This window comes from Centroberyx affinis, unplaced genomic scaffold (genome assembly GCF_046629955.1).
Source record: "Centroberyx affinis isolate AG114_WGS23_722 - 3 ecotype Tasmania unplaced genomic scaffold, CSIRO-AGI_Caff_v1 ptg001583l_1, whole genome shotgun sequence".
Lineage (NCBI taxonomy): Eukaryota > Metazoa > Chordata > Actinopteri > Beryciformes > Berycidae > Centroberyx > Centroberyx affinis.
In genome coordinates this window covers 102,526-116,341 of record NW_027280033.1, presented here as the reverse complement: position 1 = coordinate 116,341, position 13,816 = coordinate 102,526, and the positions used below count along the sequence as shown (strand labels likewise).

At 41.8% G+C, this 13,816-nt stretch overlaps 1 protein-coding gene across 3 annotated transcripts; it reads right to left on the bottom strand.

Annotated features, from left to right (window-relative positions):
* Positions 1 to 1,243: 1,243 nt before the first annotated feature.
* Positions 1,244 to 13,551, bottom strand: dhps (deoxyhypusine synthase). 3 transcript variants are annotated; one of them, XM_071527853.1, is made up of 11 exons: positions 12,826 to 13,203; positions 12,390 to 12,579; positions 11,903 to 12,102; positions 7,545 to 7,700; positions 7,227 to 7,348; positions 5,369 to 5,465; positions 5,056 to 5,142; positions 4,327 to 4,432; positions 4,132 to 4,235; positions 3,514 to 3,639; positions 1,244 to 2,143 (listed from the first exon to the last, which is right to left on the bottom strand). In XM_071527853.1, exons 1-11 carry the CDS (start codon positions 12,973 to 12,975, stop codon positions 2,048 to 2,050), a joined length of 1,434 nt encoding a protein of 477 aa, XP_071383954.1. In that variant the 5' UTR covers positions 12,976 to 13,203; the 3' UTR covers positions 1,244 to 2,047. The 3 variants fall into 3 exon arrangements, with proteins under 3 accessions (XP_071383954.1, XP_071383956.1, XP_071383955.1); XM_071527855.1 differs by having other exon boundaries at positions 12,505 to 12,579; XM_071527854.1 differs by lacking the exons at positions 12,390 to 12,579; positions 12,826 to 13,203 and adding an exon at positions 13,423 to 13,551 and having other exon boundaries at positions 1,245 to 2,143.
* Positions 13,552 to 13,816: the final 265 nt, after the last annotated feature.

Genomic DNA, 13,816 nt, shown 5'->3' with positions numbered 1-13,816 from the left:
TAGGAAACGATAGAAGGGTTGAATGGAAAAGCAGTTTGTACTGAGACAGGAACGCCCAACTGGAGTGTTGGAGTGTGTGTGTGCACTAGAGTCTACACGATTGTATGTGTATGTGTGTGTGTGTGACACATCGGGCTGAGGTTTTGGGAAAGTTGACCTTATCCCAGTTGTATTCCACTGCTCCATCTCGGTTTCCAAAAAAGAAAGGTCACCATTCCCACTAAAAATGAAACACTGACAATTAAACAATTCCAAAAAAAAAAAAAAAAAAAATCAGGCTTCAGTGAATGAACTGTATACACACTGTTGGTAGTAGCCACATTTCCATTGCAAAGGTTGCAAATGTAACTGGCCTATGAATATGACACTGGCTGGAAGTTAAGGGTAGAGGAACAGTGATTAGCCACAGGAAATATCCATTCCCGCAACAGGAGACTGATGTATTGCTATGGGAAACGTCTTTATCATTGATACTAGATTATGTGGCTGATTCCACTGAGAGCAGAAAAGGAATTGTGAGTTCCTCCTACATTGTATGAACTCTGCCTGTGTGTGTGAAAACCGCCTGTGTGTGTATGTGCCAGCGGTACCCACACATGCAGAGCTTCTGATGCCCTTATGAGCCCCTCAGGGGGAGCGGAGGGCAGGACCTCACCAACAGCAACATCGAGGGGATTGGAGGGCTCATCACCTGAAATGATTTCAGCTCTGGAGCCACATTCCCCACACACACACTACGTCTTGTGCCAGAGCAAGTTAACCATTTACCACACCTACATGTGAGGGTAGGAAAGGTGAGACACAGAGTCAGATGCAAAGTCTGCTTGCAGCATCGGAGATTGTACAAAGTACTAAGTTCTGTTTGCTGTCTGTTAAGAATATAAATCTTAAAGGGTTTGAAGCTGAATTCAAGTTTAAAGAATGATGTTTTGATTCTCTAAAAGTTACTAAAAAGTCTTTAGGTTAGCTTTAGAAATGAGTGAACATGTTACATCTTTCCAAGTGTCTCTATTAGGAAAACTGGATTCTTGAAACACTTTGAATTTGAAGCTAGATAGATACTTACTCTCCAACCATGTTTACAACAGCAACACACATTCTGGACTTACTGCTGGTACACTTAGCTTCAGATGGTTACGGCTTTAGCACTGTGATGAAATCTGAAATAGGTTCCGAGTCTTTTGCTCTTTGATATGGTTCAAATACAGCAGAGCTGCATTAAATAGTGTTTAATATTCTCATTATTTTCTCCTCACCTCAGATTGTGCGATTAACAGTAACACCCTGTGTGCGCTGCAACACAATGAAGCAAATTATACAATTTAAAAGTGATCAGCAAAATACAGACATGACCTACTTTAGTAGAGTATTTGGTAATCATCCACTAACCAGGCACAAATATAGAAAGAAACCACTCATATATGATTTATTGAGCTCTGCAGGCACACTTCCCTTCCTAATTGACAGTAATGTACCAGCGTAAATTATATAAAAGCTGCAAAGTAACAGAGGTTTTATACATGAACCCAGGTAATGTTAGAGTGATGAGACAGGCTTTCCAAACCAGTTTCTCCCACCACCAAATTGAAATAAATTAAAAACCAGAGTAATATTGCCTCATAATGTGTATGTGTGCGTTTGTGCGAATGTGTGTGTACATCTCACACACACACCGCTAAAATCCTTTGCATTCTACAGAGTCTTTGGTACATGCTATAGCATGCTACCATGCCATTTCAATCATCCGAACATAAAATAAAACATATAATACTTGTTAAAACACACACACAAGTACATAAACAACAGTAGGGAAAGTATTAAGACAGGAAAATCTCACCAATGTCTCCCATTCAATAAGGCATTCTAGTTTAGCATTGTACTTTCCCATTACAGTGCTAATACTTAAAGTTGCTTGGCCCTAACCATATTTTTAACAAAAAGGTTCAGAGAATGACAAACTCATGTTTTCAATAAGACAAAAAGGGGGGGCGAGGAGAGAAACACAGTTGGTTGTTGTTTCTAATAGAGGATTTGAGGAGGCATCCATTTAGTCCTTTTTCTTGCCAGCGATCAGCTTGTCAGCATGGAGTGCAAAGGTCTCTGCCACCAACAGAGGGAAGACTATAGAGGCGTCTGCAAACACCTGGGGAGAAAGGATACAATGGAGCACTATATTACTTTATGTAATGTTTTTGTCTACTTTTTAATCTTGTGTTATTTCTAATAGTTTGGTTTTAGATATTTTTACTTCCTTAAAGACTTTGGGGAACCAATTGTTCCTTTTTCTTTTTTTTCTAAATCTCCTTTTATATATTGTACTATTTGTTTGTTTGCCAGGAATCCGGCTCCCACAGGACCCTTGGATCAAAGAGCCTTCTTTGCACTGTGAGGACGCTGCCACCTTGAGGCCTAGGCAGGGATTTCCACAGCTCCTGATCATGACTCAACCAGTTTGTAAGCAGCATTCATTCTTTCCTGCCTCTAGGGTCCAGCAAAAAACATAATTCACCCTCCCTGACTTTTAAAAAAAACATTATTTCAAACTGCATTTATGCCCGGAAAATGGATTAAAAAATACATAAATCACAACTGAAGACTTCCTGAATTTTTTTGGAACAAAAGAAAAAATAAATAAATAAATAACAGAAATCAAAAAGGGGATGAATATTGACGTCTGGGCAGCTGTAGGTCATATTTCAATGGGTATAATACCATCTGTTATATTGTATCAAGCACGTTTGAAATTACATAAACCATTGCATCAAATGGTCACAACACCCATAGAGATGTTGTCTTATGGGTGCATCTTTAATGTCGGCGATGTACCTTTGCAAAGTACTTTTCCATTTTGTTGTTTGGTGGTGTATTTTTCTAATTCTTGTGGTTAACTGGTCAAACGGAGACGACGTGACATCATGTCAAGATAATGCTGCCACAGCTTCAATGAAGTTAAATAGCAGAACAATTTTCAACTACCTCAAACATCTATGGCACGCGTGAGGTTTTGGTGTCAGTCCCTCAGAATCAAAGAGTGAGGGCTTCTTTCTAGACTCTCCATTTTGCATTGACGTTCAACAATCACGCAGGGAGAAATCCATTGTAGAAGAGGCAGAGAGACCAATTTGTCCACTGACAGCTGTCTCAATAGACCACAATGCAATGCAGCCACAAGATGTCGCATTTTGGGCGCTTTTTCTCAACTGGAAGAACACACTCTCTTGCTCTGACAGTCGCTCATGGTACTGCTCCTGCTCTCTCCACCTACATGTGTGACTCACAGCTCAACGAAACAAGTTGTCGAAAGGCATTCTGGGAAATGTAGCAAATCACTAACTGAAGTAGAAATAGACAAAGCATCACAAAAACAGATTGGTGACACATAACAGTGTAAGAGTATCCGAGGGTGGAAGTTTCCTTTAACATTGGAACTTAGGTTCCATTTTAATAAATGGAACATAAGCTTGAGATTAGTCTTGGTGTGACCAGCCAACACTGCTGGGACAGTATCAGTACCTTGACGGGTTTGGCATCTGTTCTGATCTTGCCCCAGGACACGGCCTCATCGGGTCTGGCCCCGGAGTCAGAGCCATCAAACTCCTGACCTGTGTTCACATACACAGAGTAGTCGGCTCCATTCCTCTGCAAGGAGACAGAAATAGTGTGTCAGAGCAGGAAAGTAAACAAGGGAGACAGACTGATTGTGCTGCATGTGTGCGTGGATCTGTGACAGGGTTCCTACGCATTTTCAGCTTCAAACTTGCAGATTTTTTCCAGAGCTTTCCTGGCTCCATTTGAAAATTGGTGTTCAGTATAATGTATTTTGACAGCGGTTGCGTAACACGAGTGTCAACTAGGCCATGTTCCTCTATAACTGATGGTATAGTCACAACAAATATCACAACATGCGACGTGACACTGGGTTCATAACTACATAAAGTTTACAGTCATATGTCTATCTGGACTGTACGCCACATTTTTACAAATTTTTTCATACTTTCTGTGCAATTTCCAAGACCTGGAAATGATAAACTTCATTCTTCATACTTTTCAAGACTTTCCAGACGTGCGTAGGAACCCTGGAGTGAGACCACGGGCAAGCAAGAGAGATCAAGAGACATGATTGCTGGTTACCATGAGATTAGCATTGGCTATGTGGTGTTTGACCAGCCCTCCTCCCAGGATGATCATCCCCGTCCGTTTGGCAAGCACCGCCTGGCTGTTCAGCTTACGGATATCTGAAATAAAATCCGCAGTCATGTTATGACCAAGTAATAACACCAAGAGGGATGTGGTAATCTGGTTTGGCACCAGTATGGTTTCTTTTACCCTCCACTATGTCCAGTATCAAGCCGGGGTTCTTGTAAGAGTGGAAGTAGATCATGTCGCCCAGAGAGCCGTCTGTCAGAGCAGGGCTGAACACTGGGATGTTATTCTGAAACAGACAAAGGTCAAAGGTCAACAGCAGCCCAATCACTGATGGATTTACAGATTTAAAAAAAAAAACACACAGTAGATAGCCACTGGATGGTGAAGTAATAAGATGAGGAAGAAGTGAGTCAAAGAAGCAGAAATTACTTATGATTAGTCACACTGAATCAATAGATTATTCTACTTTTCTAGTACATTGTTTTCCATTGGGCAGTTGATCACACCAACTATTAGAAGAACTTGAACACATTTATGATCATATTGAATGGATTGAATTATTCTAACATATATAAATTTGTACTTAAGGATGCACAATTAATTGTGTATAACTGTACATGACAATTTTATTTCCAAAATTAATAATCCTAGACTATAGGCATGAAGGCAATATTGAAGCATTGCATTTCATTTAAAATGCTGCGTTTGAAAAAAGTAAAGATGCCAATTTAAGAGCAGAAAGTGCAGTAAAATAATTTTGTTCCTCAAATCAAGACAAATAAGCCTGATTGATTATCGTGTTCACGACATCTAGCAAAGTCATAAATGTGCAGCCCTCTTTGTATTCTTACAGCTGCTGGTCATGCCAGCTGTTCCCCTATAGGCAGCCAGACACATGCCAGCGCTCACCTTGTAGGCCCAGTAGTAGACGGACTCAGGGTTGTTGATCTCCTTACCAAGCCGATGGATCATTTTGGATGGAGTCCAGTGGGTCCCCTGAAAGAAAAGAGGTCAAAGATCAAAACTCACATCATCTAAACAATAATGAGAGCCAGGTTTTGGACATCCCAACTGTGCAACTTCAAAGGATCTTTCTAGAAATAATGACATAAGAATGACAAAAACTAAATATGCGTTTCCATCTAAACGTTCTTACATTTCAGTTATGCTGTGGAAAACGGGGTGAGAGTGAGAGATATCCTGATCATACGGACAAACCCACCTCAGTGTTCTGCTCCAGCACCATCTGATCCAGGATGGGCATCAGCCAGTCCTCAAACTTACAGTAGTTGCCATTGGGCACCAACAGGTTCCCTATCCTGCAACCAGGGAGAGAGAAGATGGAGAGGAAGTAGTGAGGGAGAGATGAAGGGGATGTAGGTGACAAACCAGAAAAAAATATACAGGTTGAGTATAGAATAGCATTATCCAATCTAGCAACCTAGCATTTCTAAGACTGGTACTGTAGTGCCAGTGCCAGTCACACTCCTTTCACCCGACTAGTTACGCAGGTAACCATTTACTCAGGTCAACATCAGGGTTCAGACCGGGGTTAAATTCTGCTCCAAGTGAAATTTAAGTGCTTGACTGCGTCAGGGGGCCTCCTTGGCTCATTTTCTCCAGTCAGACAAGAGTGACATACAAGACACACTACCCAACCAAGGTGTTTACAATGCTTCTTAGGTTGTTACAGCTGCATGAAGCTTTCGTTTGATGACTGAGTAAATAAAATGCTCTCCGCAATCTGGAATGTCATGTAATCTGTCAACATCATGTCCTGAGGTAGGCTACGATGTAAACTATAATTACATACTGATAGAACCCATTGTTTATGTTAAAAGCAAATTATTAAAAAATGATGACGCCTTCTGAACAACATTTCTTTTTAACAAACATTATACAATTTGGATCAGTGCTCTGAGATGATCATAATTTTGCAGCCACGACACTCAAGTGCTATCGCTGAGCGTCAGGTAGTTACACTGTTACAACTTACAGTCATGCACATTAGCGGAGCCGCATGTGGATGTGTGTTTGATAAGCTACAAGAACGATTGCTACAATGAACATTTTAGTATTAAGCCCCATCTGGACTGGATTAGTTTCATTGGCGAGGGAGGAGTAACGCAGTCTTTAACAGAGCAAGTCAGTCATTTCAGTCCCAATTCAGTCCCGGTACTGAGGGGGGCTACGCTGTGTGTGGGAAGCGCTGTGATCATTAGACCTCTCTGGATGACAAGCGAGTAGAGCAAACCGACATCAGCCGTACCAATTTATTGGCAAGTGCTTTGGGATTCAACACTTTAACATTGTTCCCCATGGTTAGAAAAAGTCGCCAGATTTGTCGCTAGTCGCTTTTCAGAAATAAAGTCACCAGGGGGTTCTGAAAAGTCGCTAAATCTAGTGACAAAGTCGCCAAGTTGGCAACACTGTTGGCGGGAAACAATACACTCTTATTGTTTTCATTATGAATTTATTTAACATTCAATACACACGCACTGAAGTGTAAAACAAGAAGTGCCTAGCCTCATGAAAAAAAGAAAAAACGTGAACATAGCGGTTGTGGCGGTTGCTTGCCATCCACCGCGGTTGGCTTGTCTATAGCGTGGTATTGCAATATTGCGGTTGTTGCGACAGCCCTAGTCTGCACCCGCAAAAAACTGCCAAATGCACATTGGCTTCCGTAGTTTCCCTTATCTCCGTCTTCTCTTGTTGTTTTAAGAATTACTTTATGAAGCATTGAGTTAAAGTAATGAACATGTCATAAACCTTGTTATCTTAAAATAAACTCCTGACTCCCACTACGTATTCTGTGAATCATGTGTAGGCTTTAGGCAGTGCGCCTTACAGCCCACTAGAGGGCAGGCGGGGTACAAAAACGCTGCAATAATAATGAATAGCAATGACTGCCAGTATATGATTGATGAGAAATTAGCCAATATTGCGCACCAGGATTGCAGCGGCAGTGAAAATTCATGATGACATACTAAATGAATATAGGGGAAACACTGGACCCTGATCAACATCCAACAATATTCCTATGATGTGTGTGTGTGAGAGGGGTATCAGTAGTACCCAACCTGTTAATGCCCCTCTGACGAAGGTCCTTGCCAGGCAGGGCAAAGTCTCCCAGGAAGGTGGGGGCCAGACACTTGATCAGATCCTCCTCTATGCCTCCAGCTGTGGTCACTATCACATCCACCTACACAGAACGAGAGAAGAGATTGTGATAAGCCAATGCAATGTCACTGAAGATTGGGTAATGCTTATGTATGGTGGTATCCATGTTGATTGTTTCAGATACTACGTGTAAGATGTCGATCACAACATCTGTTCTTACTGCAGCAGAGAAATATCTATGAACACACTTAAACGTATGACATGGTATAGGGTTGTACCATTCTGTGCTCTGCTAGGTAGCGGATGCTCTCCCTGACTCCAGAGCTGATGAGGTTGGAGGTGTAACCCAGGAAGATGGTGCAGCCCGAGCTGCAGGAGGGCTCTTTCCAGTCGTTTTGTTCCGCTGCCTCCACTGGCTCAAGACGCTTCTCTATCTGAGGGTGAGGAGCGGACGGCAAGAGTCAACCTTGTAAATCTAGACTGATGATGATGAAAGCCTGCATCTATGAACAAAACTGTTATTCATGAAGAATTAAAGTGTTATGCATGAAAAACGGGCAGTGAAGTGGTACAAAACAGCAACCAGTCACAGACTAGACTGACTGTCTGCTTATGTAAACTGTCCAGTCAGTGTATGTGTTCAGCCATGTAACCCCCAAGTGAAGGTCATCACCTAGCGCACTAAATGTTTCTCTAAAACATAAGTCACATGATACTACTGTCAAAATGCATTGCCAATAGTCTGAATTAGTCTCAATAGGCCTAAGGTGAATTTAGATACACGCTGTAGTTATAGTGGCAGCTCAACAAACGTGTAAATTATTTTGTAGACTAGAGTACCATGCAGTTTTTTATATTTCCTTGAGCATGCATCTATCAGCAGAGAGCATTTTATCAGAAGAGAGGCTAATAGGCTATTCTACTGAAGACTGTAAACACAATTATAAGTCAAGGCCTACTGCTACCTCATCTAATTTGCATTAAACTACAGGCTTATTTCTGGTCAAAATACAGGTCACATTTTTAGCCCCGCAACAGCAGGGGCTCTCTGGATTACAATGTCGGTCGCTCTGTTCACTACTTTATGGTCACATGGGTGAAAGTGTGCTGCAGGGAGTTAGACTGCAGACTCTGAATGATCTCTAAATCAATACTCAACTCCACTCTTACTTGCAATAACCCCATCACATTTTTTGGAGGAAATTCTTAGAGATACAGTGAAAGGTAAAAGTTATATTACAACATTAAAAGACAGAATGACACATATCTGGGCTATGCTCACACTGGTATTTGTTAACATTACTGATGGTTAATATTAGCCTCATAAAATCAGATATGAGATTCATCTGCTGTTTTGATAGTTAGCTTATTTGATGCTGAGTGTGTAGAGCAGTGTGTGTATGTGTGCGAAACAAAGAGGAGAAAAGCAACTGAGAAGCTGCTTCAGTAGCTGGTGAGACATGACAATAATGCAGGTAACTGCAGTTTCTCATTTATCTCGAACATGTATATTATTTTTCATAAAACTAATAAAGTTAATTGTGCTTTATGGGAAAAAAGCGAGGGAGCTGGTCTGTGTGCGGGTGTTGGAGACTGAAACAGGAAGTACAAGCCACAGATGGCCTCTTTCTCTCTTTCCTCCTTGTTGGCATAGAATTTGACATGACATGAATTTCAAAGCAGGCTATTTTCTTTTTTAAATACTTCAGCACCGAATGACTCATAGCCAACAAGAAATGTGTGTTGCTAAACATGTCAACAGGGCCACACCCTCCACTTAGCCTATGGATAATTTAACCACACACACAGAAAAGGGCACTAAAGCAGTTAGAAAGAAAGAGGAAGGTCCGCACACTGTAGCTCCCTTTAGTTCTTTTAATTAAACATCCCACATGTGACATTTCGAGCTACTGCTCTTCTTCAGACATAAACAAGTATATAAAGACGCCATCTTTAAATACACAGTACCGGTCACATGATCATCACATGATCCCGGTGAAAAAACACATACAACACATTTGACCTGCTGCTACAAATAAGTGATGGAAAATACAAATATATGTTACAAAAACAATGTTAATAAATATATACATATATTAAGATAAGGCCCTCACAGCACATAAGAAAATTCCATCAGGCCAGTGGCCGTCATACCTTAAATATGGCTACATCTAAATAGAAGCGCCTCTATATTTAAACAGGGACGTCCCTACAGGAATCTACAATATCCAGAATAGCTCCTCCCATCATAAGAGACCATAACACACATTTAGTGGATGGCACAAGAGTCAATTATTTCAATCTAGAACAGAACACCAATCATAATACGTAGCATAGATAACCACAGGATGGCATCACAATCATAAATAATCAACATAGTAATCTGTTAAAGTCCATAGAGTCTCTTATGTTGCCCTTTTAGACAAAATCTTCACAAGAATGGTCTGATACTAAAATCCTCATTCAGACCTCTTGGTGCGAGATTGTCCAGTGTATAAATCCAAAACAGTTCTCTCCTCAGGAGTAGAGAGTCAATGTCCCCTCCTCTCCGAGGGCATTTGATAGCCTCGATGCCAATGTATCTGAGAGTGGATATGTTGTGTCGGGCTTTTGTAAAGTGGACAGCTACTGGACTTGATGCATCATGATTACGAATGGCACTCCTGTGTTCAGTGATCCTGGTTTTAAGGGCTCTCGTTGTTTTTCCAATATATGCAAGGCCGCAAGGACATTTCAGCATATATATTACATTTTTAGTTTTGCAAGATATGATGCCCTTAATATCAAAACTAATTCCTGAGTGAAGATGGTTGAAGGTATGTGTTTTATATGTAAAGTTGCATTGTTGACAGTTCCCGCATCTGTAATTGCCAGGTGGGATCTGACTGAGAAAGTGTGAAGGGGTAAGGGGGGGTAGGTCTGATCTCACCAGCATATTACGAAGATTCGGTGGTCTTTTATATACAACAAGACAAGGGTTATTAAAACATCCTTTCAGTGAAGGGTCTGTATCTAAAATATACCAATGTTTCTTTATAATCTCCTCAATGTCTCTTCCAACTGGTGAGTACTGGATGCAACAGGTAAGTCTGGAATCAGGTTCTTTGGATTTCTTTCTCTTTAAACATTCAGTTTGTGAAATGTTGTCGAACCGTGTGGCTGCCTCCGTGATCCACTCCTCCCTATAGCCCCTTTTTCTGAAGCGATCCTTGAGAGTAGCTGATTGTTCCTGAAAATCCACATCAGAACTACAAATCCGTCTGATACGGTTGAATTGTGAGATAGGGAGACTCTTCTTAAGAGATGTAGGATGGTAAGATTTCCCATGAAGTAATGAGTTTTTATCTGTGCTCTTACAATACAGGTTAGTTTTAAGGATATTCCCCTCCCTAATCAGCAGAATGTCCAAAAAGTTCATTTTGAGAGCATCCACAGCAATGGAAAATTTAAGTTGTTGGTTATTAAGATTCATAAATTCATGGAATTCCATCAGTTGTGTTTCTGTGCCAGTCCATATGAAAAAAATGTCATCCAAATACCGTTTCCAGTTGGATATGTGGTGTATATATGGATTTATCTGCTGGTTGAAATCAGATCATGTGATGATCATGTGACCAGAGGGTACTGTGTATTTAAAGATGGCGTCTTTATATACTTGTTTATGTCTGAAGAAGAGCAGTAGCTCGAAACGTCACATGTGGGATGTTTAAATAAAATAACTAAAGGGAGCTACAGTGTGCGGACCTTCCTCTGTCTTTCGTGCTGTCTTCTATTGGTCCAGCACCTGCCTTTAAGGTTTTTGGATGTGCGCGACTACTTCACAGTACTAAAGCAGTTAGAACAATTAGATGAACCACTTAAAAAAAAAAAAAAAAAAAAAAAAGACACATCAGGCGTTAGAAATCAACAGCAACAGCAACCATTGCTGACTGAATTAAAATCATTGCGGCGTTATCTTTAAAGGGCCAGTATACCTTAAACGTAGAGTCACTGGGTACTGACTTATGGACAGAACAAAACGACCAAAACCACAGGTGAATTTTGAAGCCAGTAAGGAAGTGGCGACAGCAGCAGTTACTCTAATGTTTGCTAGAGGCCGGCGAGCCGGCTCCAAAAATACTCCAAACCCTGCCCAACTCCACATGCAAGTCAGTGAGACCACAACCCAACTTCTCACTGAAATTATAATGTCAATACATTTTTTTAACAAGAGGTTATGGCCTTAGTAGTTCATTTCACTGCTTCTGTGTGTCATAATGGATATAAAAAGGGGTAGTTGCCTAGTGATTGACAGGTCGCCTGTCCAGTGATCGACATGTCACTGATTATGGGTCAATAGCAGGCAGCGCTGCGGCTCTGCAGACAACCCAAACTCCCTCCCCATGTCAACACGGCGGCGACCTAATCTCCAGGTGTCAAAACGGCCCTTCAGAAGCCAATGGGAGACGTCACCCTCAATACGTCCATCTTTTCTACAGTCTATGGGCACAACAAACCAAATAGGGAACTGTTTCTCTTACCAACACAGTGAACATACAACATCTCTGCAGCCTTGCGTCATCTCGCAGCAGCACATAAAATACAGGCAATCATCCACCACCTTCAACCCCCCCCACCCCACGCCAGTTCCTCTCACCATGTTGTTGATCTCCTGGATGGCCATGCCCACGCTGCTGGCCTGGAAGCCCGTGGTGAGGTAGGACTGGAGCAGCGCCCGGTGATCCACCCCCTGGTTGAAGTCGTAACCTCGGATCTTGGGCATGTCCTCCGGCAGGTCACAGCTTGGCTTAAGGACGGCCTCCATGGCCAATGAGGGGGCGCGGTCTGCCATCTCTTCTGCCAAAACAAAGAGACTAATGTTAGCGGGGTGGTTTGTCATCAAGGAGATAGATAGTCCTGATCAAGTAACAGTGACAGCATTTTAATCATGAGGGGCAGATGGATGTGATCTCTTCATTCTATATTGATAGATCACAGCCTTGTTGTGATTGACATGCATGGACTAACTGATCCATGACTGAGCATTTGTTAGTGAAGCTTCCTGGTTGTACAGCAAGAAGCCTGCTGCTGGCTACTTTTGAGTCAACTGAACGCTGTAGCGCTGACCCATGACATGATCTTACGATTGGACTGTTGTATAAAATTTTCACAAAACATCCTGAAGGACGCGCTCTCCAGAAGGCCTCTGGGTAAGGAGCTCTGAGCAATGGCACTGGCCAAGAGAGAGGAGGTATTCACAGGGCTGGTGTTGGTGGAGCTGGATTTCTTTACTCGGGTGGTGGAGGGCTCAATGGACAGAGTGGGGTGGAGTCTCTGCAGTGGAATAAAAGAAAAACTCTATAACTGTCAAACCACAAAAACATCAAACATGAAAACAGCTGTCTTCTAATCACTGTCTTACAACTAACTTTGGCATCTATAATAATGTTCTGTAACACAACTGTAACACTTAGGTTTGACAGACAGCAGTGAAATAATGATTATCCTGTTAAGCAAAAATTTCACACATGACCCTGAACAATTTCCTGCTTGTCTTGTCAGACCAGACTAGGGACTCACCTTAATATGCATGTGCAAGTTGGAGAGAGCCTTCTTTGAACAAGCTATTTCTTTGTTGCAGTGCTTGCACGTAGCTTTGAAGTTCCCCTCCGTGTCTTCTGGCATTATGTAGTGAAGTACGATTTTTGATCGGATACCTTGGGGTGCCATTTTTGTGGCTTTGTGGCTTTTGATACCTGTCCTGGATGTGTTCTCCCGGACAGGCGAGAGACAGGCGTGGTGTGGCTGAAACCTGGCTAGCTAGCCAGCGGAAGGATTCCGATAAACAACTACCAAAACAGTAGATTTACAGCTTCATGAAATTCCCCTAAAACAACTCAAAATACACCAAAAATATTAGGCCCGGTTGTCGATGTGGAAAGCTCCGCCTATTTTCCCTATACCAGCTGAAGAGGTTTTGTCATTGGTCAGGGAAGTATTTTAACGGGCCACATGTTATATTTGATTGGTTCACGATTAAATCAATCAAACAGAGAGCCCATGTGGTCTGGCAATTAGCCAAAAGACAAGCTAGCTAGTTGTGGTGTTTAGGTAGCTGGCTTGGTCTTGTCGACTTGTACGCGTTCAATACATACAAAGATACAAATTAAAACATACCTATTCGTGAATAGCTGTTAGATGTTTACGAGTCAGTGGCTGTCAACAAACACCAGAAAGGCTGCTGTTGACGATTTGCATTCCAGTGAAATAAACAACGCATGGACCTCTCGCTACAAGGAGAGTCCTACGGAAAACGCGAAGGAACAAACATAGCTGAACTGCTGCGCAAATGCTGGCCCTGTCAACACTGTCATGCGTCCTAACAGCCACTAGAGATCAAGTGCACAAATCCTGTCTCAGATGGCTATTGTCAGTCCAAGACTATCCAAACAACAAAAGTAAAGACCATAGACTGTAAATGTAAAGACATGTTGGTCTGTTGACAGTTGTTTTATAGGTAGTTACGGAAATCAACTAGAGATTAATAGAAAACTTTGGAGATTACTGGTGG